The following is a 27,416-nucleotide window of genomic DNA, read 5'->3' as shown; positions in this document are numbered from 1 at the left end:
ATTTGACTTTTTGGATTTCTTGTACGATCATCTTCCAAGCTACAGTTTGTGGATTTATTTACTTCGCTCTAAATGCTTTTCTCTGTGTAAATGTGTCTATCGGTGAGCTCGTACTGTTGGGTGTCCAGTAAGAGATACTTGTGGCCAACTGGAAACAATAAATTGTCTGAATTTACCAAACATATTGAATAATGTTTGGTTTCAAATTTGATGCAGACAAAAGACAGCCTGGATTTATTACAGCTAGAAAATTTGGATCCCTACAAGCATGCAGCTATCAGCTGATGGGCAGAGGCGTGGACCTGTTGTCAGCTAAGGTCAGAGACACGCAACAAATATCAAATTGTTTTTATATAACATTTAAAACAGAATACAGTGAAAGTAAAAATGAGAGTCTGTTGTGAAGAGGAAACCCCTGAAGCCACGTGTTTGCTGGTTTTTATTACAATATGTTTGTTTCGTTTTAGGTCATCATAGAAATTGTCTTTGTGACGATATCTTTGAATTATTCTGTGTCATTGCTGCCTATATGTTGCAAATGCTGTTCTGCTGCTTTATATAATAGCTTAAGGTTTTTTGTGTTAAGAAAATGATGATCGTCATGAGGATTCAGAATTAATTAATAATACATGAACGTTTAAGCTCATGCCACAGCGTTTTAATTTGATTTAAGTCCAGACTTTTTCAAACAGAGGGCAGGATCCTCTGGTTAAATCTGAATTAATTACTTCATGAATTACGGCAAGTTGATCAGCAACCATTTATATCCAAGGGCAATTTAGACAGACCAACCTGACAGTCATGGTTTTTACTGCTGTAGGAAGCCGTAGTACCAAGCGAGAACATGTGCATGCAGATTTAGGTCCTTCGTGGACCTAAATCCAGGAAGGTCCTGGACTTAAAACCCAGGACCTTCATGCTCCAAAGCCATAGTTAAAGAACCGTTCTGGGAATCATCAAGACAAATCTTTGTGTTTGTCTTGTCCACCAATGAAACTTCCCCATGGATCCCTTTTGACAGCAGCACTTTAGATGTTGTTCAGGAGTTTAGGTATCATCTCCTGGGTAAAACATTAATGTGCTCTTGGAGTGATATACAGTCGTGTTCAATAAATTTGTATTTTCTTTCCAATGAGGCTTATTTGTCAGATTAAAAGTACCTTTTAAAAATAACTACCTCTAAGCAGGTGTTAACCCACATCAGGTAAAGTCATGACTAAGTTACTGTGCGTATTACAGAAAAAGAGGTCAAGTTACTGTAGAAAACCCCACTGTTAACATGCTATACAGTGGATTTAGAGCCTGCTTTCACCTTGGAAACTATGAGCATCTCCAGTAGGAATGCAGAACTATGAGTGTTTTCCAGGCACATAAGAGGAAGCACAGCTCTAACACAAAAGAAAAGACTGGGGGTTTTGAGATGCCCCCTCCACCCCCGCCTCCACCTACAGTAACAAATTTTATACTGTAGTTTGTATTCGTGTAACAGTGACGGGACGGCCCTGAGGCATCCACCTGTCCTCTTTTAGGACCTGCTGATTGGTCCTCATGGGGTTGATCTGCACTATTGAGCCTGTAAATTTTTTAGATGAGCTGCTGAGGTGCAGCATCCACAGGTAGATCAACCCGCTGAGAGATTAAGACAAACAATGGATAAGACGCAGGTGTCATATTCATCATTCATCCTGTTGCTTCTTCTTCAGGTATTTGAACATTAATCGGACTACGACCGATAAATTATTTATTTTCATTTTACGTTGTTATTTTCTAATTGGTTCTAATTAACTTTTTTGTTTTAGGTACATTATGGTTCGGCTGCAGGTGGGTGTTGTTGGTTTTTCCTTTGCTTTTGAAGCATACTACCAATATGAAATCCTAAAAATGTTTTAACACTTTATTTTTGTAATTTTCTTTATTTTTTTGTTAATCAGACTCTAAGGTTTTATGGTACTGACACACCATAAAATCTGTCAAACACCAGATAATCACACAAGCACAAGAAAAAAAAGAGGATGAAACATACCGGAAAAAAAATAGTTTAGAAGTTCCTGGATGACTCATGCTTATGAAAGTAGTGCATACGTCAAAGTTTAAACAGGTTCAAATAGTCTGAAGATGAAAGTTAACCACTGATTTTATTATTAATTTCCTTATTTTTGCTCACAAAATCTTAATTTTGTGCTTTTAAGGGCTGTATACAAAAAACTCACCTGATGTCTCTCCTTTCCTTCTCCTAGAATGTAATATATTCTCAGTGACATCTCCCTCAGCATCTACGCTGAACATCAAGTGGAGCAGCTACGCTGGAGCCACCCTTTATGTCCTAGATTTGAGAGTCGTGAACTCGACGAGCGTTGCACCGCTGATGCTGATGCAGTCAGCGTCCAGCACGCAGAGGCTGGTGCAGGGCTTAAGAGCTGGACATGTTTACCAGGTCACACTGTCAGCCTTTGACATGCTCTACAGTCCGTTGTGCACAGCTTCAAAGATAACAATGACAGGTAAAAAGATCACCAGTAACAAAACAACCCCAAAGTTGATGCAAAAAAAAACTGGAAAATAATTTCAAATTCCTTGTGTCCGATTCCCGCAGTGCCTGCCACGTCCCAGATTACAACTTCCCAAGCTATTTCAAGCACTTCTATAAAGTTTCAGTGGTCCCTCGTGACGGGGGCGGACAGCTACATCTTGTTTGTGGAGGAGACGTTCAGCTCTCCTCCGAGGATTTACAACCAGACCTTCATTACCTCCAGTGGACAAATAGGTGGCTTGACTGCATCAACAACGTATGATTGTTATGTTTACTCCTCCAATGTTGCAGGGAGAGGTGCCAAAAGCAACATAAAGACAATAACAACATGTAAGTGCTTATTTGTTTGTTTTTATATGTGTTATTTTATTATGTTCTCAGTAATTTGCACGGCGCCCTGGACAGATTTTGATTGACGGCCTCAAATCCAGTAAAGCCCATCATCACCCAGCAGCCGTCAAAGCACCAATAATATCTCTTTTAAAATGTCAAAATTGTATTGTTTGTGTGTAGTGCATTTGACCCCACTAAATTTTTATGCTTACCAATAATTATTTTTGACATAATCGCAGGAGGTTTTGTTGAAAATTCTTAAATTTCCAGACTTTACATTATTTAATTTAAAACAATAGTTTAAATACATGTAAAAGTGCATCTTGTTGAATAATTTGCAGCTATAAAAGTGATTACAGCATAGAGTAAAGCAGCAGAAATGCCTACAAGTGGCATTAAAGTCTGACTGTAACTTTCAAACTATAATATTTTTTCTGCACGATCACCACTAATACATTTGTCCAAAAATATTTCAACCATTTCAAATCTTTTAAATCACAAACCTCCTAAGGACCATCCTTCATAAAAACATGACTACAAATCTGATCTTTTAGTATCGATGTACTGCGTGACAAGTCGTGTGGCAACGGCGTAATTAAATTTAACAGCAGCTCTTTATACTCATCGCCAATCACCTGAACATGTTCATTCTGCTGGTAGTGGTGCAGCCGCCAACCGGTGTGACTCTCACCCCGACTGGGAAAAGCACGGCCCGAGTGACGTGGAACTCTGTGAGCAAAGTCCTGCTTTACCAAGTGACCGTGAGAGACAACGGCAACCCGGACAGACCGCCTGTCGTTAGGAACTCCTCGTCCACATCCATGGACATCAGTTCTCTGGAGCCCTGCTCCTCCTACACAGTCGGAGTATCATCAGTCAACGTCTTCCTGGTGCCTGGAGAGCCCTCTACTGTCACATACAACACTACTAGTGAGTACCCACATAAAGATAAATTATTTTAATTCTTCTATTTGTTGTTGCTGACTTTCTTTTGGGATTGTCCTGATCATTGACTGAGTGACACCTAAAATGCTTTTTAATAATTTGTGTTCCACAATAAATGTGATTAAATGCACGATGTTCAGGTGATCATGTCCTCTGTTTTGATGTCACTTGTTGATTACAGTTAGCTTGTAACATGTTTCGGCGTGGTTCTAGTAAATTGGTATCTGGAAATCTTGGGAATAAAATACTACTGCTATAAAATACACGTTTCATATCTGTCCTCAGCTATAGGTGGAGTAACGACGGTGTCTGTGGCCTACAGCTGCTCCACCAGCAAGGTGACAGTAACTTGGGATGCGGTGTTTGGGGCTAACCTGTACAGGGCCGTAGCCACCGACGGCTCTGGGGCCTCCCTGAACTGCTCATCAGACTCCACCAGTTGTCAGATCGCAGAGCTCAAATGTGGGGAAAACTACGAGGTTCACGTCACGGCCATCTCTGATGACTGTGAAAGCACCCCCAACGTCACGGCCACGTTTGAGACAGGTGAGGACAGGCTGTTTTTCTCTCCTTAGAGTCATATTTTTTTGTGTGTATTGTTTTCGGAGCATCAGCTCAGCTGGCCACATGCACATACTGTACCTTCTCGTCTTACCTCTCACTGTCTCACACGTCTGCCCCCGAGGGAAGCTGATGAGGTTCTTTCCAGTGAGTCCGATGTTCTTTCTGAAGCTGAGAAACGTAACGTTGAAGCAATGAAACTGGTTACATGACAGCAGTCAGTCTAAAACCCTGTACAGTTTATTGAAGCAGGAGTTGTTTTAAATGCCAGCTGTTGCTCAGAGTGAAAAGTACAAGGAGGGAAACACCCGTTCAAAAGTACTCTCAGAACATTTCCCCATATAACAACCGCCAACTGGAATGTTTTTTATTGTGATGTTATGAGAAAGACCAACACAAAGTGGTGCATCATTGTGGAATAGAAAGAAACTGATAATTTTCAAACTTAAAAAAGAGAAGGTTATATTGTATTTAGTGTATGTATTTAGCCTCCCTTTTGGGGTTTTGTCTCTACCTGCTTTTCATCTATAGGCTGAAATTGTTGCTAATTGTTTAAAAAAAAAAACCCCCATCAAATTCTGTCAGATTGAATAAAAAACACAAGCGGACATCAGTCTTCTAGACTTTGACTGGGCTACTCTGAAAGTTCAGATTGAAACAAATTTACTGTACACACTGGTTTCCGTTCCCTCCTCCATTAACAGTGTTTTCATGTGTATTTACCGCATCCTCCAGTCCCCTGCGCTCCAGTTCATCTCCAGACCACACATGAATGCTCCTCCAACGTCATCGTCTTCAGCTGGGAGCCAACCAATAACACAAACTATTACGTGGCCACGGCTGTGGACGACCTTGGCAAAACGACAGAGTGCAGGACGCTGGACAGGATGTGTTACTTCACCAATGTGGGCTGTGGTCGATTCTACACGTACAAAGTGTATGCTGTGAGCTCAGAGTGCAACAGCCACATCAGCGAACCCAAGTCTATCCAGACCTGTGAGTACTGAAAGGAAATCTAACAGTACGTGTTTCTTGTAATTGCCTGTGGTCCAACGCTGTGCCGTTGCACTGGTTGACTTGTTCCATCTTATGCCGAGCAGCTCCTTGTATCCCATCGAACGTGAAGACAGAAGCTGTCTGCTTCACAAACACTCTCGTCACAACCTGGGACTCCGCTGAAGGAGCTTTGTTATACAACGTCAAGGCTGAAGGGAACTACGGACAAACCTACAACTGCTCCTCCCCGAACAACACTTGTGAAATCACCAGCGTGCCGTGTGGAGAACAGCTCAGCGTGTGGATCGTTGCCTCCAACGACAACTGCTCCACTGACAGAGTGCTGGTAGAAGCGGCTCAGACCGGTGCGTACTGGGACCTTCTTGAAATGAGAAATCTTCTCTTCCTGGTCAGTGAGAGCTGAGATATGATGAATTTCTTTCTGCAGCTCCCTGCACTCCTATCAATGTCTCGGCATCAGCGGAGTGCAGTCCGGACTCTGCGAGAGTGAACTGGACTGCGAGCCACGGGACGATATTCTACATTGTACTTGCTGAAAACGCAAACGGGAACTCATACCATTGCTATTCAATGGGAACCACCTGTTTCATGAGAAACTTGGCATGTGGACAGAATTACACCGCCAAAGTCATTGGCAATAATATTGACTGCAACAGTACAGCAAGTCAGGAGGTTCATTTCATGACAGGTGGATGACGGAGCAAGAAAACCAAATTAAATTGTGCTAATTAGCCAAATTCTCTTCCAAGATTAATCTGAATTGTGTTTTTCCCCATCAGCACCTTGCCCTCCGACAAATATTGAGGCAATCAGAGACTGTGACGCCAACCAGGCTGTGATAGTCTGGCAGAACCACCAGGCGTCAGGCGTCTACACGGCGCTGCTGGAAGATCAGAGTGGTCCTCAGCTCAACTGCACCAGCAACACGGTCAACAGCTGCACAATCCTCTCTCTGCCATGTGGAAAGAAATACAACGTCACCGTCACCTACAGCCAAGGACAGTGTCAGTCCACCTCAGCCTCTATTGGCATGGACACAGGTAGTACGACGTTTAGCTACCTGGGTTTACAGCAACTCCTGGAAGTTTCTTATAAAACTAACATACTTTAGCCGGATAGGGTGTGCAAGCCCAAGCATGAATAACATAAAGAGTCGTGAGAAAGCATTTGGCCTTACAGTTTTACTTTTGGCCACACTGAAATGTTATAGATTATCAGGCAACTTTTAATGTCACACAAATGCAAACGGAGAAACTAATAGGAGCGTTTTTCACTATTTATTATTTTCTGAAAAAAATTTGACCAAGACGTTATCTTACTTTCATTAATACCATTAGTTTTTAGGTTTTTTCACCTGTTTTTTTATTATTATTATTATTATTATTATTATTATTATTTGCTGTTATAACATAATTATTATGTGTAAATTGGCAAGGAGTTGGTAATTATTCTGATGCTGTATGTCCAGTTGTTGTTTACAATTCTCATTATTATTACTATTATCTGTAGATTTTCCTGTCTTGTTATGAGTTTGTTTGTAACCATTTTATCTATGGAATATAATTTATTTGTTGACTCTTTAGCACAGTATATTGAACAGGCACAAGAATATTATAACATGCTTTTTATTAGAAATTTTTGATAATTATTGAGTTCGTAAATAATATATTTCATTAAGTTGAGATAGGAGGTAGGATTAAATAAAATTTCACTTCTTCCTACTCCTTTTCAAACAATAAGGCAATGGCAAACAAATCAGTTTGCTCTCCTCTGTCCTGCTGATTGCTTGTTTTCTTGCTTTTAAAAACCTGTTTGAAATAAATAAATCAAATTAAAAAACGTCTTGAATCATTTTCATTTCAGTGCCTTGTGGTCCTGAGGATGTCAACGCCACCGTCAGCTGCAGCTCAGATGAGCTAACGGTTTCCTGGAGCATCTCCGTTCCTGCAGAGAACTACACCGCCGTCGTCTCCAGAGCAATGGGCCATCCTCTGTCCTGTAACTCCACAGAGACCCGGTGCACTGTGGGAGGACTGCAGTGTGAAAGCTCCTACACAGTGACAGTTTTCTCCATCACCGGGAAGTGCCTCAGTCTGCCCAGTCATGAGGTCACAGTGCAAACATGTGAGGACCACACGAACAGAGGTGGAAGCATGTGATGGGATTTTGTTGGGTCCATCCTAACACTTGCGTTTTTCTGTTGTATTTGTTCAGTGCCGTGTCCTCCCACCAACGTCACGGCCGGGCACTCGTGCGGCCCAGATCCCATTCCTGTATCGTGGACTCACAGCGGCAACGCCGAGCTGTTCACTGCCGTGGCTTTGGGTAACAGAGGTCACAGGGCTGAGTGCAACTCCAGTGAAACGTCCTGCAGCCTTCAGGGACTCCAGTGTGGGGAGGTTTACACTGTCAATGTTGTGGGAGCTGATAACAACTGTGCAGGTCTACAGAGCAACACACTGTCTTTGAAAACAGGTGACACACCACTGACTGGCTGACTAACCCTGGATTTAGCAACACCTAACTCTCAATGGCTGAATCAAGTCCGCTTCTCTCTCCAGAGCCGTGTTCTCCGTCGAATGTGACCAGTCAGGTGGCGTGCGGTGCTGGAGCCGCTCAGGTGTTCTGGTCCCCCAGCAGTAATGCAGTGAGCTACGACGTAAAAGCCACCAGCAGCGGTCAGACCCTCACATGCAGCAGCTCCTCCTCTAACTGCACCCTGAGTCCACTGGGCTGTGGGCAAGTCTATGACGTTCAAGTGTCTGCCACTGACGGTACCTGTGTCAGTGACTACAGCACCCCCTTCAGGCAGGAACAAGGTACAGACAAAATCAGTACCATTCAAGTTTTCCTAAAATGGGATTTTGGTGCTTACTTAGTTTTTCTCAGTTTGTTGGGGATGCAATTTAATTTTGAGGTTCTCTTTTTGGGGGGGTTTATTTTAGTCAGTTTGAGCACACTAAAAAGACCAATGATGATTAAATGTAAAATATTCAAGAATATTAGTTGATTTGATAGATGGAGATATCCTAATAGGCCACAAAGTCATAGTTTGTCTCTCATCATGCACTTTTTGGCCTTTTTTATATTGTTTATTTACTGACAAAGACACAATGTACAACTTTTCATTAACCTTTCAAAAGGAGAGATGCGTGGTACCAGGATATAGCAAAGCGCCTCCTCAAAACATAACATTGCTGCCCCCACTGTGTTTCACATTGAGGATTAGTATTACATCATTTTTTACAATGAAAACAAGAAAAAAAAATCTGAAATAATGTAAGTGACTCCATGTTGTCATAAAACACTCCAACACATCCCCTTCATCATCTTTACTATATTTGAAGTTTGAATTTCAGGAATTATTTCACAGCTCAAGTACAAGTTTCACTATTTTCTCTAGATTAATTTAAACAGACCCCTGATCAACTCTTTTGAAACATTTTATTGTGTGCTAATGTTTTAAAATGTTTTCATGTTCATTTAAAAGGGTATTTTAATTTTATTTTTTGGGTTAGAAAACAAAAAAGTGACTGTTGCGACTTTTTTTCATTTAGTACCCTGTGCTCCGGTGAACGTTACTGCAGACCTGCTTTGTGACTCCAACGATTTAACAGTCAGCTGGGAATCCTCTCCTCTCCCGCTCAACTACAGTGTGATGGCCGTGCCACTAGATGGCAGTAGTCCAGTCACCTGTAATACCAACAACGCCAGCTGTGTTCTCACGGGCTTTCATTGTGGGCAAGCGCTCAATATTTCTGTCACAGCCTCCTCTGAGAGCTGCAGCGGACCGTCCAGCCCCGTACAGACTGTTCGCACAGGTAATGAGAATGCATCGTTAAAGTCATCTGGCCACGCACAGGTCATAAAGTGTGTTTGAAATATTTGAAAAATACTTGAATTTTAATTAGGTGTTTTTTTTTGTTTGTTTGTTTTTTTCAAGGTTTGGAAAGTTCTTGATTCATTCTGCACAGTTTTGCGATAAAATGCAATCTGATGTTTGATTAAATTTGAAAATGTTGGTTATTTGCACTTGAATAAAAAGACACAGACATATTTTTTCCTCACGATCTGAAGTTAAATCAGACTGAGCTTCTCTTTTTTTAGGTCAGTTAGAATCACAAAAAAAGCTTAGTGAGAAACTTTTTTTAGAGAGCAGACATTTCTGAAATAAAGACTGTTTTTTTTTGTTAAATTAATGTTTTGTTGTTTTACAAAATGATTGGTGTGTATTAGAGACATTTCACATAAAATGTTGTTCCATCTTAGTTTATCTTGTCCCTTCAGTAGAATATAGGATTTTATCACAAGATGTTATTAACACAGTAATAAATTCTATCATGCAATTGTGAATTGAAACTGGCTTTTTTAGTTCATTTGTGTTGTTTCTATCTCCAAAGTGGGTGTTGGAAAAGTAACTTAATGCTCGAGTTTTACTGTGGGAAAAGTGTACGGACCCTGTGCGTAATGCCGCATGTGTTGACAGGTCCGTGCTCCTCTCAGAACCTGACCGCGGTGATCGAATGTGGGACAAACTCCCTCCGGGCCTCCTGGGAGGCTTCCTCTGGGGCCTCCTCTTACGCAGCGACAGTGACCGGTCCGAATGGCTTCTCCAAACTCTGCTCCACGTCAGATCTCACTTGCCTTTTCTCCGGCCTGCGGTGCGCCACCAGCTACGCCGTCCAAGTCGTGTCCCAGGACGGCCTCTGCGCCAGCGCTCCCATTCAAACTGCGACGACAACGGGTACGGTTTGAGCATTTTCCTGAATCTGAAGGCCGACTGTTTTTGACTCGGGAGGCTTGATGCGAATCTGCCTTGTTCCTCCAGGCCCGTGTGATCCGGTAAATGTGACCAGCGTCCTGCGGTGTGGTTCAGATGCAGCCACGGTGTCCTGGGCTGAAGGTGCCGGAGCTGTAGCCCACATTGTTCTCGCTCAGGAAGAGGGATCCCATCAGCATGTTTCCTGTAGGAGTAACTCAACTTCCTGTCAGCTGAGCCAGCTGCGGTGTGGAAAAGCGTACAACTTGACGGTATTGGCTGAAGACGCTACCTGCAACAGCACCGGCGAGACGACAGGAACCCTGATGACAGGTTGGAAAACGTAAATTCTCTGAGCAGACCAAATCACAGACATCTAAATCACCACTGATCCCTTTGCTTTTCCGTCTTAGCTCCATGTTCTCCGTCCATCCAGAGCAGCACGCTGACGTGTGGAAACGGTTCTGCTCTTCTGAGCTGGACACCAGTGGCCGGCGCTACTGGTTATACAGTCAATGCAACAGCTGGGAACGGGCACAGTGCTTCCTGCAGCTCGGACGCAGCTTCCTGTAGCCTGTCTGACCTCCTGTGTGGTCAGACGTACAAGGCCTCTGTCACTGCGACAGGAAACCAGTGTGACAGTCCACCCGGATTCAGCGCCACCATCACCACAGGTGTGCTAGTGATCATTTTTTTTCCCATTTGCTTCGCCTTTTATTTTATAGTTAGCAAACTCAAATTTTCCCTCTCTCTCTCTCTCTCTGTTGTTTTCCAGCCCCCTGTTCTCCAGCTGTAACATCTAGGCAGTACGACTGTGGCACCAGCACAGCAGTGATCAGCTGGTCCAACACCGCGGGAAGCTCCAGCTTCCTCGCTCAGGTAGCAGGGGACGGGCATCGGGACAGCTGCCACACTACAAACACCAGCTGCACGTTCAGAAATCTGCCCTGTGGCTCGGAGGTCAATGTGACTGTCCAAGCGCAGGGAGCCGAGTGCAACAGCAGTGTCGGCGCCGGCGAATCCCTCCAAACAGGTCTGCATGCACGCTATCAATGGAGAATACAAATATTACTGATAATAGATACAGCCCAGACATTTTATATGTATGTGATTTATTTTTTATTTTTTATTTTTTTATTCCATATCCAGTCCCGTGTGCCCCAGAGAACGTGAGCGCCACCGCTCTGTGCTCCACTCACTCAGCTTTAATTACCTGGGTGGGCAGCCCCGGTGCCGCTGGACACAATGTGACGGTGAAGGGCCAGGACGGACACACACACCTCTGTCACACCCGCTCCTCCAGCTGTCACGTCACAGACCTCCACTGCGGGGAAACCTACAGCGTTTCAGTCGTGCCGTACTCACTGACGTGCACAGGAGCCCCGAGTGCAGCTTCCAGCTTTAGAGCAGGTAAACGTAGAAATGAAGTTAATTCCTCATTTCTCTGTTTCTGTTTGCGTTTTAAACACTCCTCAACTTCTCTCCAGGGCTTTGTCCTCCCAGCAACGTCACTGTGTCTCCTGCTTGTGGGGACAGCGCCGTCTCTTGGACTCCGGTGGCCGGAGTAGAGCTGTACATAGCGACAGCTACAGCAGAAGATGGACACAATCATACCTGCAGCTCAAACTACTCGAGCTCCTGCGACTTCGCCGATCTGCACTGTGGGGAAATCTACACGGTCACGGTGGTAACGGTGGACCGGGGCTGCTGGAGCAAACCGAGCGCAGCGGCGACGCTGAGAGCAGGTTAGAAGAACTAAAACACAGGGAGCCTAAAAAGATCAGACTGTTTTAAATGTCTTTCCCTGGCTGTTTGTTTCCAGCGCCGTGTCCGCCTGCTAATCTGACCGGCCACGTCAGCTGCGAAACAAACACCTTGACCCTCACATGGGGGGCGGAGACAGGGGCCACCTACGTTCTTCAGTGGGAAAGGATAGGGAGCGCATCTCCTCCTTCAGAGTACACAACCTCAAACACCTCACACTCTTTGTCTAATCTGCTCTGTGGAGAAAGATACGCTGTCCGTGTTGCAGCCCAGGAGGCAGGCTGCAGGAGTAGCTACAGTCCAGCCATAGAGATAAGTACAGGTGGGATACCTTTCTGCTTCACAACAAGATGTTATATTGTGCTAAACAATAACATAAAAAATAAAACTCACCTTCGCTTTTTCTTTCAGCTCCTTGTCAGCCTGCAAACCTAACCGTTCGTGTCGACTGTGGGACAAACAATGGGAATTTCTCCTGGGCAGAAAGCAGCGGAGCGAGTTTCTACGTGGTTGAAGTAACCGGGGAGCACGGCCACCTGGCTTCCTGCTCCTCTAACGACACTTCCTGCGCCGTGAAGCTTCACTGTGGCCTCTCGTACTCTGCAACGCTGGTGGCCTCCACCGAGAGCTGCAACAGCACCGAGCTCGCTGACATTTACTTTGACTCTGGTGAGACACAACACTGTGCACTGCAATTGGTGCTGCCAAATCTTCATGTGACCCTCAGAGTGGCGAGGCTTTGGGTTGTGTTAATTACTCCATTTCCACTGATTCCATCTGTTTTGCTCCAGATGCCTCTAGAGCAAAACAAACAACTCATTTCTTTTTGTTGCAGTAAAAGGTCAAGGTTCCTGTAGCGTTTAGCGACCTCCGCGTTTTCACATTTGAGATGCAAAAAGAAGATTCAAATTCACAGTTTCTTTTAATAGTAAAAAGATTCAAGAATGAATCATGGCCATTTCCTGCGACATTCAACGTATAATTTCTCCTACTTTTTCTGTGTGTGTCCCAAACTGCGCGCCTCAGCCCCGTGTTTGCCAGACGACGTCGTGGCCGAGTTAGACTGCAACACCAACGCGATGAACGTGAACTGGACTCAGACCACCGGCTCGGACGAGTACACCGCCTGGGCCATCGGCACGGACGGCCACCGAGCCTCCTGCAACTCGACGTCCAACCACTGCTCCATCCACCGTCTCAGGTGTGGCAGGACCTACGAGGTGGCCGTCACCTCCTCCTCCATAAGCTGTGACATCATCGTCGGCTCAGACTACAAGGTCCAGTCTGGTGAGTGGACCCGACTGATCCGTTCTGCGTTTGCACTTCACGATGCAAAACGATTTCTACCGAGGAAATGGCAACAGGACTCTAACTGGAAACGTGTGCTTAACCTACTGTAGCTCCCTGTAAGGCCGAGAACACCACAGCCGAGCTGAACTGCAGCTCCAACGGCGTGACGGTGAGGTGGCAGCACGGCGGCGCGGCGCAGAACTACACGGTCAGAGCCGCCTCTGCCTCGGGTGTGAACTCCACCTGCGACACAGCGGAGAGCAGCTGCTCCTTCCTGGACCTGAGCTGCGGTCAGCTCTACACCTTCACCGTGACGGGACACACCAACGTGTGCGTCAGCGACATGAGCGACCCCGTGGAGAGGCACACTGGTACAGTAGCAGTGCCTTTACTTTGACAAATGTTTTAGTCAGAAAATGTCTTCACGACGTTTGAAATGTTTCCAGGGCAGCGAAAGAAAAGGAGAAGAGATTATACATCCACAAAAAAAAGCTACGAAACTTCACTAATCCACCGCAAAAACACAAAATTTTACCAAAATCTTCTGGTCTGGTTATTAGTGCAAATATCTTACTATGCTTGAAATAAAACAAAAATTACTTGCGTGTAACTTTTCAACAATAAATAATATTGCTAATAATAATAATATTGTCAATATGGATGAAAAAGTGCTAGTTACAAGTGAAATAATCTGCCAAGATGTTTTTTTTTTCCATATCATAAGTTAAAATATCTTGTTCCACTTGCAGATTATTTCATGTATGACTGGTACGTTTTCATCCGTACTAAAGAATTATTGATTTAAAATAAGTATCTACTTCTTGGTGAAACTTGTATATTAAATTTTCCTTATTTCAAGTGCGCTAAGATTTTGCACGAGAAACTATACAAAATCATTAGATTAGAAATTGATTGTGTGTTTTTCCTGCATAGGATAAAATATATACTATATGCAAAAAAAAAAAAAAAAAAAAAAGGATGCTTGTACGATAACTGAATCGACTTAAAAAAATACAACCTTTTCCAAGGGAGCAAAGGATAATTTCCTAGAATCCAAGCAAAAATGTTTAACTTATTTTTTGGTTTTCTTTTATTTTTCCATCTAAACTCCCTCTTCTCTCTGTTTTTTAGCTCCATGTCCTCCAACCGGCGTCTCAGCCGATCTGAACTGTACGACACGTAACGCACTGATCACCTGGACCAACGCAGCGGCCACTGCAGCCACGTCCTACGTGGCTCTGGCGACCTCCTCTGCCGGACACAACGCGTCCTGCAGCGGCACGGGGACGTCCTGTGACCTGGACCGGCTGGCCTGCGGACAGCGCTACTCCGTCGCTGTCGAGGCGATCCACGCCAGCTGTCCCGGACCTGCCAGCGCTCCCGTCACGTTTGCTACGGGTGAGTTGGCGCAAACGCTTGGGCCGAGTGAGACACGAGCATGATTTTCTGCATCTCCCATCAGAGCCGTGCGTTCCTACGGACGTCTCTGTCGGTTACAACGCGAGTGCCGCTTGGGTCACGTGGAGCCCAGCCAAAGGTGCCGCCTCATACTCGGTTCAGGGGGTGGCAGACGGCGGGTCGTCTGTCGCCTGTACCACCACCAATACCACCAGCTGCTTCCTCCGTGACTTCCTGTGCAGTCACATTTACAACATCACCGTGACGGCAAGGAACCAGGCCTGTGACGGCGTCATCTCTGACATCTCCCACCTCATGACAGGTCTGCTACCACATAAGATTCATATCACACACTTACTCTGTTCTCTTTTCTTACATTAATGTGTTTCTCCTTTACCCAGCACCCTGCCCACCCACAAATGTCCAAGCAAGCGTTTCCTGTGATCACCTCACTGCCACTGTATCCTGGCAGCAGAGCGACCTCGCTGTGGGATACGTCGCCTACCTTGACGACCAAAGTGGACGCTACGCCTCCTGCGCTGGCGCAGACGTAGATACGAGCTGCGTTGTCTCTGGGCTGAGTTGTGGCTCTGTCTACAGAGTCTGGGTCAAGGCTCTGGGAAAGCAGCACAACAGCACAGACAGCTCTGTGGTCTCACTGACATCAGGTAACCAGGACCAACTCATTTGGATTTGTGCTAAATGAAGATAAGAGAGAAATCTATTGACAGAACTTCACAAGAATATGAAACTATTTCTTTAATCCTATTTCTGGTTTCAGTGGCACACCTCTATATTACCTCCTAAATATTGTCAGGAGATAATAGAGAAAGCACATTTCTTTTTTTTGCTTGTGCCTCCCCGTCAAGGTGCCACCCTGCACGGAGAGCCACTGATTAGTCTCTTTCTTTCTGTTTCAAACAGCACCTTGTCAGCCACACAGTATCGAAGCCTTCGTGGACTGTCAGACCCACTCTGCCACTGTGTCCTGGCAGCCCGGCGCTGGAGCTGCAACCTATGCTGCCGTGCTAAAGTCTTCATCAGGCCACACCAGCAGCTGCTCCGCCAACGCCACCAGCTGCCAGCCGAGCTCCCTGCATTGCGGCGAAGGGTACAACGTCACCGTAAAGGCCATCGGCGCGGCTTGCGCCAGCACGGCTCACATGGCGGGACAACTCATCACAGGTAGAGAGAACGCAGCACGTTTACGGCCTCTGAAACACGTCAGTCGTTGGGTTCAGATTAGTTCAACTGCCTGCTCTCCTCAGAGCCGTGCGCTCCGGTCAATCTGTCTGTCCACCTGAACGGGAGCGACGCCCAGGTGAGGTGGTCCGCAGCGAGAGGCAGCAGCTCATACTCTGTGTTGGCTGAGACGGAGCAGGGCCTGACCGCCGCCTGCAACTCCACCGCCTCCCAGTGCTCCCTCAGCGGCCTGCAGTGCAGTCAGATCTACAACGTCACCGTGCGGACCAGAAACTCGGCCTGCAACAGCACCGTGACCTCAGCGTCACTCCGCCTCGTTACTGGTGAGTCCCTCGTTTGCTCTGCAGCTGCCTGCTGGTCTGCGTTTTTGTGTTTTTACGTGTAAGTGTGTCTGATTGTTTGCTTTTAACCCAGCGCCCTGCCCACCCACAAACGTTCGCGTTAACGTGTCATGCGAACAGCCTAGCGCCGCTGTGTCCTGGCAGAAGAGCGACCTCGCTGTGGGTTACGTCGCCCACTTGGACAACCAAAATGGCCACTCCATCTCCTGCTTGAGCTCCGATGCAGACACCTTCTGCAGCGTGTCTGGGCTGATGTGTGACACCGTCTACGGAGTTTGGGTCAAAGCTCTAGGAGAGCAGTACAACAGCTCCGACAGCTCTGTGGTCTATTTTACATCAGGTAAATATCATGTGTCATGATATTTGCCTTGAACCTTTTCACATTCTGCCATGTTACAACCATAATCAGTGTGTTTTTATGGAGATTTTGTGTGATAGGAAAACTAAAAAGTAGATGATAAAGAACAGCTGCCAATTTTTTCTCTAATAAGAAATCAGAAAACATCATGTACATTTGTATTCAAGTTGTACGAATGATTCTCGGTTGCATTTAGGTCTGGACTTTGGCTCCTTCTAACACTTTAATATGTTTTGTTCTCAACTGCATTCATTATTAAATCCACAGTCTTGTGCCACTTGTGTTAGTCTAGCACATAAAATTCACCAAAAATGTGTAACGTTTGTGATCATAACACAACAAAATCTGAAAAAGTTCATATATTTCGAGAGGTACAACAGATTCTTTTTCTGTCAATCAGTTAAACGTTTTGCTTCCCCCCCCCCATCAGCTCCATGTCTGCCCAGTCACGTTGCAGCAGAAGTGAGCTGCGAGTCCGAAATTGACGCCGTCGTTTCCTGGAACTCTCTTCTATCGATGCTGTCCGTCAGCCGACCAACGAACATCTCAGTCGTGGCCGCCGTCGGAGGAACCCTGCAAACTCTGTGCACGGCTCAGCACGGCTCCTGCAGCGTCAGCGGCTTAAGCTGCGGGGAGTCCTACAACCTCAGCCTCATCGCCACCAACGAGCAATGCAGCCTCACGGCCCAGACGCACGTCAACGTCACCACCCGTAAGTTCCAGCAGCCGATCGTTGATCAGTCAGTCTGTTTCTCTGTCATTTTACTCCGATCTGTTAATACCTTTCCTAGGCCCCTGCACACCACAGCGTGTGTCCGTCAGTCTGCTGTGTGGCTTCCACTCTGCCCTCGTATCCTGGGAAGAGAAACCCGACGTTGAACTGCACACAGCGAGTGCTGTCAAGTCATCGGGAGGAGGAGAAGTGAAAATGTGCAACTCCTCAGGCTCTTCCTGCAGCTTCACTGGTCTGGACTGTGGAGAAATGTACAACTTTACGGTCGCAGCATACAGTGACGGCTGCTGGAGTCAATCCAGTAGCCCGACTCTCATCCACACAGGTGCTTCAGAGGCCGAAATGCTGTTTTATTAAATATACATACTGTTATTAAAGTGCTACTCCATGCGTGGGAACAGGAGGCTGACTCATCTGGTTAGAATTTATCTTTTAATTTTACCACATGACAGAGGATATTTAAAAGTTTGAAACTGTGAAACAAATGAATCAAATTTGAAACTGGGATGTACATTTTATTTCCCCCTTAGCGACAGATGAGCTATACGCAGATGTAATCAAAGTTGTGCTTGTACAACTTCACGACTGCGGCGTCGTGTCATTCTGACTCCGATCTCTGTTCTCAGAGCCTTGCCAGCCTGTCAATGTTTCCGCTCAGACGTTGTGCGAGAGTGATGAGGTGCAGCTGTCCTGGGACCAGACTGGCTCTCCAGCTCAGTATTCGGTCACAGCCAGGGGAAGCCTCGGCTTCACGGGCGTCTACAACACAACCCACAGGTTTCTTTCAGCCGCTTTGCCCTGTGGACAGCACTACAACCTCACCGTACGAGCACGGAGCAGCGACTGTGACAGCATGAACAGCAGTCCCTTCTTCTTCAAAACCGGTATGTTGTTTTTCACTTTGTCTTGTTTATTTTTGTTATACATGTTTCTGAAAGCAGAAGAAAGATTGATACAGTTAAATCTAGTTGAGGAAGATGGCCTGTATTTAATGGAATAAGTGAATGGTACCGTGACAAAGAACATTTCTAGATTGGTCTTTTAGTGTCTTTTGAAGAGTTGGTGGCAATAAGTTCTTATTAATGTGTCTCTTTTTTTGTTACCATTTTCACAAACAGCCTCTGACATACTGGAACTTACCTGATTCCAGTTTTTCTCCTCTACATGTTTTAGAACCGTCAAACTAATTATCATGAAACCTGACATAAAAAGCAGTTTCCAAACCACGATAGCTTTAATTAAGGAGTCAAACTGGACTAGCTAATTACACATGAAGAAGTAATTACCATCTAAACCTAATATTTGCTTGTGCCATCCTTGGCAGCTAAAACTATATAATTTGTCTTTTACAACATTATGGGGGAATTTTGAGCCACTCTTGGCTTGAATTGTTTTAATTCAGCCATATTGGGGAGGTCATGAGTATAACCAGCCTGTGCAGCAGCATCTCTTTCAGATTCTGGACCGCATTTTGACAAAGACCCATCCAAAACTGTCATTTAGATTTGTTTTTTTTTGTTTTTTTTCTTGCCTGTCAGAGGTGGTTTTCCAAACTGACAGAGGAATCCATCATTTCTTTGCAGGCCCGTGCGTCCCGCGGGATGTGGTGACCTCGGCGCAGTGCAAGTTCAACTCGGGCTCTGTCAGCTGGACCCCCGGCGATGGCGCTGAATCCTACGTTGCTAGAGCAACGGGCCTGGACGGCCACACTCACCTGTGTGCCACAAACACCACTTCCTGCTCGTGGACCGACCTTCACTGTGGGGAGCAGTACACGGTGGTAGTGGCAGCCGAAGCCGACAACTGCACCCGCATGTCCAACAGCTCCTCGGTCATCTATATGAGTAAGTTGTGGAGCCCAAATGAAGAGTTATTGGTGGTAAATATTAACCCCTGCTGTGACATAACCATCGTTTTGACTTCACGCAGATTCCTGCCGGCCCCAGAATCTGGCTGCCACTGTGAATTGTGGCATGAAGGTTGTTTCTCTTGACTGGGACGTCGGCTACGGAACAGAAACCTACACTGTTTCGGCCGAGACAGGGGACTCGGCGATCGGTCTCAGCACCAACGTCACCACCGCTCTTTTCTCTGACTTTGTTTGTGGCCAAAACTACAACCTCACAGTCACCCCTGTCAACCGTTATTGTCCCGGCAACCGGAGCGCGTCCACCTCCGTCCAGACCTGTGCGTACCAATCGGATGTGGCTGCCGGAGGCAAAACATGCAGAATTGATTCCATGCACATCTGAAGCAATGAGCAAAATGTTTTAGATGCGCTTCGCTGATCCTTTCCAGGGCCGTGCGTGCCGGTGGGGATCTCCGCCAAGCAGGACTGCGTCTCCAGCATCGTCATGGTAACCTGGGATTCCTCCAACGGCTCAGACTACTACGCAGCCACGGTGCAGACGGACACAGGCATCTCAGAGATGTGCATGTCAAAAAGCAATGCTTGCAGCATTGCCGGCCTGACGTGTGGGTACAACTTCTCTGTGTCCGTCACGGCCTTCAACCAGCAGTGTAACGTCACCTCCGAAGAACCTGCGACTCTGCAGACGGGTGAGCATCAGTCTGGCGATACGGGATGAATGCAACCTGAGGGAAGCTATCACGTAAACGGACATCTTTGTCTTTAGTTAAATGCTTTATTTATAAATCAAATCAAATCAAATTTTATTTGTATGGCACATTTCAGCAGCAAGGCATTTCAAAGTGCTTTACATCATAAAAACAAAAACACAAAGTTATGCAACATAGAATCAACAATCAAAAGATTACATTAAGACATCATTAAATTCGTAATTGATTACGTTTCAAATACAATTCTAAGCAGGTGGGGTTTTAGTCAAGATTTAAAGGTACTCAGTGTTTCGGCTGTTTTACAGTTTTTTAGAAGTTTGTTGCAAATTTGTGGTGCATAGAAGCTGAATGCTGCTTCTCCTTGTTAGGTTCTGGTTATACTGCCTTTATCATAAAGCAGTGGTCCCCAAACTTTTTCCTGTGAGGGCCACGTAACTTTTCCCTTCTCTGGTGGGGGGTCGGAAATTGTTGACGTGTGGGGGTGGGGGGGGGACGTTTCTCGATTGATTTTTACCGAGAAAGCACATGGACAAAACCCATGAGTGAAACGGTCACTGGGATTGACTAGTATATATCCCATTGAGGGAATGTAACTTTAACATATTAATTCCTCATATGTTAACATAAAGGCTCGTTTTGAAGTATACTTACTGTAAGTATATGTTAACTTATACTTAGCAGTGTAAGTTAAGTATAAGTTATGAATGCCGCATTCAATCTGGAATGCGGCATTCATAACAGACACGTGTGTTCATCTGCTCTACCGCTAGCAAACAACCATACTGATTAAATAACATAAAAGTCAAGTGGTTCCCTAAAAGTCCAACAGATGGCAGTAATGCGCCCCACAGTTTACAGGGCACACTTTCTGCTAAAGAGCCCCCTGGTGGTTGAAGAAAAACCCACATATAAACCGGAAAATACAATAAATGAAAAAAACTCTGAATGCTCTCTGGTATTGTTCAGGGGGCCAGACCAAATGTGGAGGCGGGCCGGATTCGGCCCACGGGCCGTAGTTTGGGAACCCCTGTCATAAAGTTTCTTTGAAAGCTCTTATAGAGGCAGATTCAAACTTTGAAGGCACCTTTAAAAGAATAAAATATGTTTACTGGTATCCAAATTTGAAACAATAAGGACTTTTAATTAAAATCTGGAGGAGTCAGCTAGTAATTAATTCAAGGTTTGTTTGGTTTTTTCCAAAGAGTCAGCTATGCCATGCACTTCAACAAGGTTCCCAGACCTTTAGAAAAGAAACTAAAAATAAAAAGTGAGCATCAGGTGCTTTTCCATATATTCATCCTTTGTTTCGTGCTGGAGCCACCATGAGCATTTGTGAGGGAACTTCTCACTCCGATCAAAGCTCCCTGTTCCAGAAGAGTTCAGAAGGCTTTCCAGTTATGTTTGTGATGGTAGGACAAAAACAAAACAAAACATGGCATCTAATGTTTGTTATGAAGAAGCTACGATTCCAGTAATAACTATTTAAAAAAAAAAAAAACAACTTATAGGGTTGTTTAGGGAAGCAAATTAGTGTGACTCGTGTGACTTTGTGCACATTTTTGTTAATGTGGGACTTTTCCACTCCAGTGAAAATACTTAAATTAATGGTTGGATTTTTTTCAAAAAGATTAATTTATCTTAAGGTTTTATTTTTTTTTTACACACTTTTAGCAACGGTGCCGGTAAATGTGGAGGCTGCTGTAAACTGTCTTCCTTCGAAACCTTTTCTCTGCACGTTACAGTTCAAAATGACTCCAGCTGCTGTTTTGTGCCTCTGTCCAGTGCCGTGCATTCCCACTAATGTCTCTGTGAAACTGGACTGCTCCAACAACTCGGCCGACGTGTCCTGGTCTCCCAGTCGAGGCGCTCTGCGCTACTCGGTGTTAGCCAATGGCAGTCACAGCGACGACGGCTGCGCGGCCTCTGACCTCAGCTGCCTCGCATGCGGCGCCAACTACACGGTTCAGGTGGTGGCGATGGACGACAGGTGCTCCAGCCTCCCCAGTCTGCCTGTGCTTTTTGAATCAGGTAAAAAAGTGTAGCTCCAGTTCAGAGATCGCCCCGAAAAACACTGGGATGAATTTGTCTCCATGCTGACTTTGTGCTCTCAGGCCCCTGCCCGCCTCACAACCTGAACGCCGAACTCAGCTGTTTGTCCAACGACCTGACTGTCACCTGGGACGCTGCCAGAGACGCTGACCACTTCTTGGTTTCCCTAGCTGCTGCGAACGGAGGAAACACCGACGTGTGCAACACCACAAACACCGCTTGTTCCACAAGCAGCTTAACATGCGGTAACACGTACGCTGTTCAAGTCACCTCTGTGAGAGGCGGCTGTCGGAGCGAGCACAATCAGAGCCGCAGCATCCACTCAGGTATGAAAACAGATTAAAAAAAATAATAAAAATAAAAAAAACGTCCAATTTCCCATAAACATCCAGTCACAGACACTTACAGCGCCGACGCGTTCTCCACAGCGCCGTGTCGGCCTAAAGGCGTCAGAGGCTACCTGAACTGTGTGACCAACTCTGCCTGGATATCCTGGGACTCGGCTGCTGGGGCGGAGAGCTACACCGTGTTCGCTGTGGGAGGCGAGGCCTACACAGCCAACTGCACCACCTCCACCAATACAACATGTGAGGTGGAAGACCTGGCCTGCGGTGTTTCCTACAACTTCACCGTCATCGCTAAGAACCGCCAGTGTGAGAGTCCACCGAGCGCCTCCGTCAGCCTGCAGACGGGTAATTCACGTCGAGAGTCACTTTTACGCAGATTCCTGCGTAGAGGCTTTTGCACCATTCAAAACTATACGTTTTTAAATATATATTTTTAGGATTTGGTACAATAAACCAGCACAAAATGTTGTGTAATTGTAAAGCAAAAGCACAAATAAATTCACGCTTTTATACATATAAAAATGTTAAAATTGTGGCATGATTCAGCCTCCTTGAGTAAGTAATTTGTAGAATCCCACTTTGCTGCAGCTACCTGTCTTGAGGAGTTTGTTTCTACCAGCTTTACACATCTGCAGATTTAAATTGTTGCTTTTTGTTTTGTTTTTTGTTTTTTGCTTTTTTTACCTTTCCAGAACATTAACAGCTTTTAAATTTAGATCTGCTTTGAAAACATGAGGATGGTTTGATCTAAACCAATCCATAGTAGCGCTGGTCTTATCCTGCTGGTAGGCAAACCTCTTAGTCTCAAATATTTTGCTGCCTGTAACAAGTTTTTTTTTTTTTTCCCAGATGGATTTTGGTACATATGCACACCGCACTTTTCAGGTTTTAGGTGTAACTAATTTGAAAAGCCATGGATTTTTTTGTTTGTTTGTTTGTTTTTCCTCCTGCACAACTTTGTCACAGTTGTGCAGGATTACCACAGTATGTAGTTTTCCTGCTGCACAGTTAAGCTACCAACATTTGTGCTGTTTTTCAGCCCCCTGCTCCCTCCCTGGTATCACCGCCTTTGCTCAGTGCCATAATTCCTCCATTCTCGTCGAGTGGGAGCAGATGGGAGGCAGCGCTGGAGGCACCGTGTACGTTGCCATGGCGGAGGCCAGTGATCACACCTACCTGTACTGCAACAGCACGGGCAACAGCTGTCTCCTCCAGGGAGCAAAGTGTGATCTCCGTTACACCATCATTGTGGCCGCCTCATCGGACCGCTGCAGCTCTTTGAGGAGTCCGCCCTACAGAATTAGCATGGGTAAAATCTGTTTGTTTATTCCTGTTTTTGTAGTCCCATATGCTCTCCCCCTTTTTTTTTTTTTTTTTTTACAATAGAGTTGTCTTCTTCTTAAAGTTTGTTATATCTTATAATGTTGCATAGAGGTGGAAAAAAAAAGAAGATTTTGAACACGTGGCTATTAGTTAGATGACAAGATAGAGAAAAATATGGGTAGTGCGTCTCCAAGAATGTGCAACAAAGCTGTTTTTAAGATGCAGCAACAATTCAAAGTGCGACACTAAACATGACATCATTCCGGATCATTTTCCGTCCAGCTGCAGAGAGAAAAGGAAAACGTTCTGCCCCGACGTGATAGCAATTTTGAGAAATTCCTTAGAAATACAGTTTTGCTTATTTATATACGACAATATTCCACCGAGTTGTGAAAATAAAAAAGGGCAGAAAAACACTAACAACCTGGAGCTGATGTGGATGCGAGTGAGTGGGGCAAAATCCCAGCAGAAAACTGAAGAATTAAACATAAATGCCTAAAGAAACAAGACGAATAAAATATTAAGTCTAAAGCCGTAACCTTGATAAAGAAAATTTTCCCCACAGAGCCCTGTGCTCCTAGTGATGTGGCTGTGGACGTCTCCTGCGAGGATCGCAGCGCTCTGGTGTCCTGGACCCCCTCTCCCGTTGCCGGAGCCTACCGCGTGGTTGCCATGGGTGCGGATGGGCATGAGCACACCTGCAACGCCACCTCCAGCAACTGCAGCATGTCGGAGCTGCACTGCGGCCAGCAGTACACGGTGTCTGTGGCAGCTAGTCACGAGAACTGCACCAGCAAGGCCAGTCAGAGTGTGACAGTCAGCACAGGTACCAGTGACTGAGAAAACCGCAGCTACATGTCTGAGGTTTAAGACTCATCGCCGACTAAAATTCCTCCGTCTGTTTAGGCCCCTGCCAGCCAAGTGGACTCTCGGCGACTTTCCATTGTGACAATCAGTCTGCCATGCTGACCTGGAGGCCCAGTGACAACGCAAAGGGCTATTATGGCTGTGCTCAGGCTGAGAACGGAGACAGGCTCTGCTGTCACAGCACAGATCCCGGCTGCCCGATCGACGGGCTCGCCTGCGGGATGGTTTACAATTTCTCCGTGCAGGCCTCAGACGGGTCGTGCAACAGCTCCGTCAGCGACCCGGTGCAGATTGCAGGAGGTGTGAACCCAGCATGTAACTTCTAAAAGCTCTTCTCTTTTAAGCAAAGCAGGAAACTAACCATCACCCCCCCTCCCCCGGTCCTTTGCAGTCCCTTGTCCTCCTCTAGCTGTTGAGGTGCAGCTGGTCCCGATGAAGATGGAGATCCAGGTGATGCGCTTCACCTGGACGCAGGTCTTGTGCGCAGAAACGGAGTACCTGCTGACCCTGACGGGAAGTCTGCTAGGAGACGGCCAGGCTCTGTTTGAGATCTCCTCCTACTGGACCAACGTCACGTACTTTGAGATCCCTCTGCCCTGCGGTTCGTCCTATGTGGCCACACTGCAGAGCAGGAACGCGGCAGGAACGAGCGACAAATCAGCACCCCTCAGTGGAACCACAGGTAGACTGAGCTGAGGTTGGTTATTTTAAAGCTGCAGGTCAAGGTAAACTCTACCAATGTGTCTGGTGACATCACAAAGGCAACATGCCAGATCGCTTGGTTTTTTTCTCCTTAATCAAGGTTTTAATCAAATAGCTCCCTCAAAAATGTAACTTCTGTTTTGCACGGCTGCTGCAAGACATTGAACTATATGTCAGAACTGAATTGGCAGACCGTAAATAATAAGAGAAGCGAGCCAGGATGGAGCGGCCACACTTCATTAACAAAAACCTTCAGCTTCCACTTCAAGCCAAGTTGTTCATTTGAAACAAAATATTAAACCACAGCACAACATCCGACCAATAACTTTCAGCAAAACTGATGCTAAAGTCAAGCATGTGAGTTTTAAATAAGTGATAGCAGAGCAGGAAGTGAGGAAATCGTATGTAGGATTTAGGATTCCTCAAGAACTAAATTATTGTTCTTTTTTCTCTCATGCATTTCACTCCAGATGGTGTTTCCATCTAATATCAACTGGTTTTGATTTAAAAAGAAGCAATATCTCAAGTTTTAATTTAATTTTTCTCGTTTCCCAGCTCCTTGTCCACCATCAGGAGTGGCGTACAGAGGCAACAGCTCCTTCGCCACCGTTTCCTGGAGCTCATCGGCGCTTGCCACCACGTACACCCTGTACGACGACAGCGTGTCTCCACAGAAACGGCTGTGCAGCACCGCCATGCTGTCCTGCTCCCTGTCCAGCGTCTCTTCCAGCAGACTGGTGGTCACGGCCAGCAACGCTGCAGGAGAAAGTCAACCTGCAAACGTCACAGAAGGTAAGATTCATCATGAAAACAACAACAACAAAAAAACATCAAAATGACATTTGTATTACGAAAAGTGACTGATAAGATCTTTTCTCTGTTTAGTTACACAACACTTAGTCAGAAGGAGAGATCTCGGGGAACAAATACCAGAGAATGGTGAGTTCTGTGATGAATAGAAGAAAAAGGTGTGTGAGTGGCCATGTTTCCCTTTACTGATGAGCTTCATCTCCTTGGTATCTTCAGCATTGATACCTGCTTTAATCACGGTGGTTGATTGATCAGCTTGAGTTCAACTCCATGAAGAATCTTTGAAGTACTATCAAGAGAAAGACCCAAAAGCAGTAACTGCAGTAATTAATGCAAAAGGAACAAAGTATTGATTTTTCAGCTGGCATGTTTGCGAGACAAATCCATATTTAAATAGTCCTACATAATATTTATTAGCTGTAAGCTGCAATTTTCAAAACTAACAGGCAAAAAACAAGATATAATAAATCTGTGTTTCCTAGTTTAATTGAATAAGGATTTATTTTTCATTTATATAAATTACTTGGAGTAGAGTACCCTCTATTTATCATTAAACAGTCTAAATGTGACCGTCAGCTTGAGCAGAATTAATGATTAACTTATGAAAGATGGCTGATATCTTTGGATTGTTTCCCGTTGCTAGGTAACATCCCCGCGCCGGTGCTGGACGTCAAGCAACCCTCGCCGTCCATCCTTTTCCTCCAGTGGTCTCCGGTGGAGGGCGCTTCCTTTTACAACCTGCTGATCAGGAACCAGGGCGGCTCCGACGACGACCAGGAGCTCACCGTGTACGGGGAGAGCATCATTGTGAGCGAACTGAGCCCCGACTCCGCCTACTGTCTCTCCGTCATGGCTGTGATCGCAGACGTGAGCGGACCAGAGTCAGAGCCCGTCTGTGTGCAAATAGGCCAACGGATTGCGCTGTAAATGGAGAAAAAAAAAAACAAACAGAGAAAACCTTACAAATAAAGCTTTACGATGCAGGTCTACTAAAGAAAATGTTGTGGTTGACCAGGAAGCACACTTAATGTGACTTATCCTGTACTCAGAGCACAAGGGCTTTAGATGGAGTAGATTATTGATAATTGTTTGGGTAGTATTATGGTTTAAGATTCAATTTCACACTTTCAGTCCTTTTGCTTTTTTTCCACTTTTGTAAATTCTACCTTCACTTGCCTATGGGAAACATTATCAGAAAGAGTATAAACATGACCAGAAGATGCACTTAAGTTTTAAATGTATTTTAATAATAAACAGTTTTATTCTAATTAAAGTGACAAAATCTTAACTGCATTCAGTCTTTTTCTTCTTTAAACAAGCATCCTTATGTCATTTTCACTTCATTTAGGTACCTTCACCAAGCAGATGGACACCATGAGCAGATTCAGGTTATATTTTTATCCTACAGAAAATATGCCCAAGATGTTCATAACTTCCTGGATTTATGATGGGTGTTAATACTGTTCCAAGTAGATTTGATCAGTTTAGAAGTCTGAGATTAAGTTA

General features: G+C 45.3%; 1 protein-coding gene across 1 annotated transcript; it reads left to right on the top strand.

Moving 5' to 3' along the window:
• Positions 1-1,617: 1,617 nt before the first annotated feature.
• On the top strand, positions 1,618-27,198 carry LOC103148924 (uncharacterized). The gene is made up of 46 exons (XM_016679600.1): positions 1,618-1,703; positions 1,800-1,821; positions 2,238-2,501; positions 2,594-2,860; positions 3,524-3,793; positions 4,094-4,354; positions 5,105-5,365; positions 5,470-5,730; positions 5,814-6,074; positions 6,166-6,426; positions 7,250-7,510; positions 7,601-7,861; positions 7,948-8,205; positions 8,944-9,207; positions 9,873-10,130; positions 10,215-10,478; positions 10,559-10,819; positions 10,921-11,178; positions 11,295-11,555; positions 11,633-11,890; positions 11,968-12,231; positions 12,321-12,578; positions 12,936-13,196; positions 13,310-13,570; positions 14,331-14,597; positions 14,662-14,919; positions 14,999-15,265; positions 15,522-15,782; positions 15,866-16,123; positions 16,215-16,481; positions 16,930-17,211; positions 17,291-17,557; positions 17,859-18,116; positions 18,816-19,076; positions 19,162-19,419; positions 19,531-19,791; positions 21,595-21,840; positions 21,924-22,187; positions 22,290-22,553; positions 23,248-23,517; positions 24,097-24,357; positions 24,438-24,698; positions 24,790-25,080; positions 25,656-25,892; positions 25,986-26,039; positions 26,554-27,198. The coding sequence occupies exons 1-46, from the start codon at positions 1,650-1,652 to the stop codon at positions 26,835-26,837; spliced, it is 11,427 nt and encodes a 3,808-aa protein (XP_016535086.1). The 5' UTR covers positions 1,618-1,649; the 3' UTR covers positions 26,838-27,198.
• Positions 27,199-27,416: the final 218 nt, after the last annotated feature.

The sequence above is a fragment of the Poecilia formosa genome, unplaced genomic scaffold (assembly GCF_000485575.1).
Source record: "Poecilia formosa unplaced genomic scaffold, Poecilia_formosa-5.1.2 Scaffold215, whole genome shotgun sequence".
In the NCBI taxonomy this organism is placed as follows: Eukaryota; Metazoa; Chordata; class Actinopteri; order Cyprinodontiformes; family Poeciliidae; genus Poecilia; species Poecilia formosa.
This window is presented reverse-complemented; position numbering and strand designations above follow the sequence as displayed.

Excerpts from the sequence above, each read along its gene's own strand:
- LOC103148924 (XM_016679600.1), top strand. The coding sequence starts at position 1,650 with ATGGATAAGACGCAGGTGTCATATTCATCATTCATCCTGTTGCTTCTT. Across the intron at positions 10,131-10,214 it reads TCAAACTGCGACGACAACGG|GCCCGTGTGATCCGGTAAAT; the intron begins GTACGGTTTGAG and ends TTGTTCCTCCAG. Across the intron at positions 24,358-24,437 it reads GAGTGTGACAGTCAGCACAG|GCCCCTGCCAGCCAAGTGGA; the intron begins GTACCAGTGACT and ends CCGTCTGTTTAG.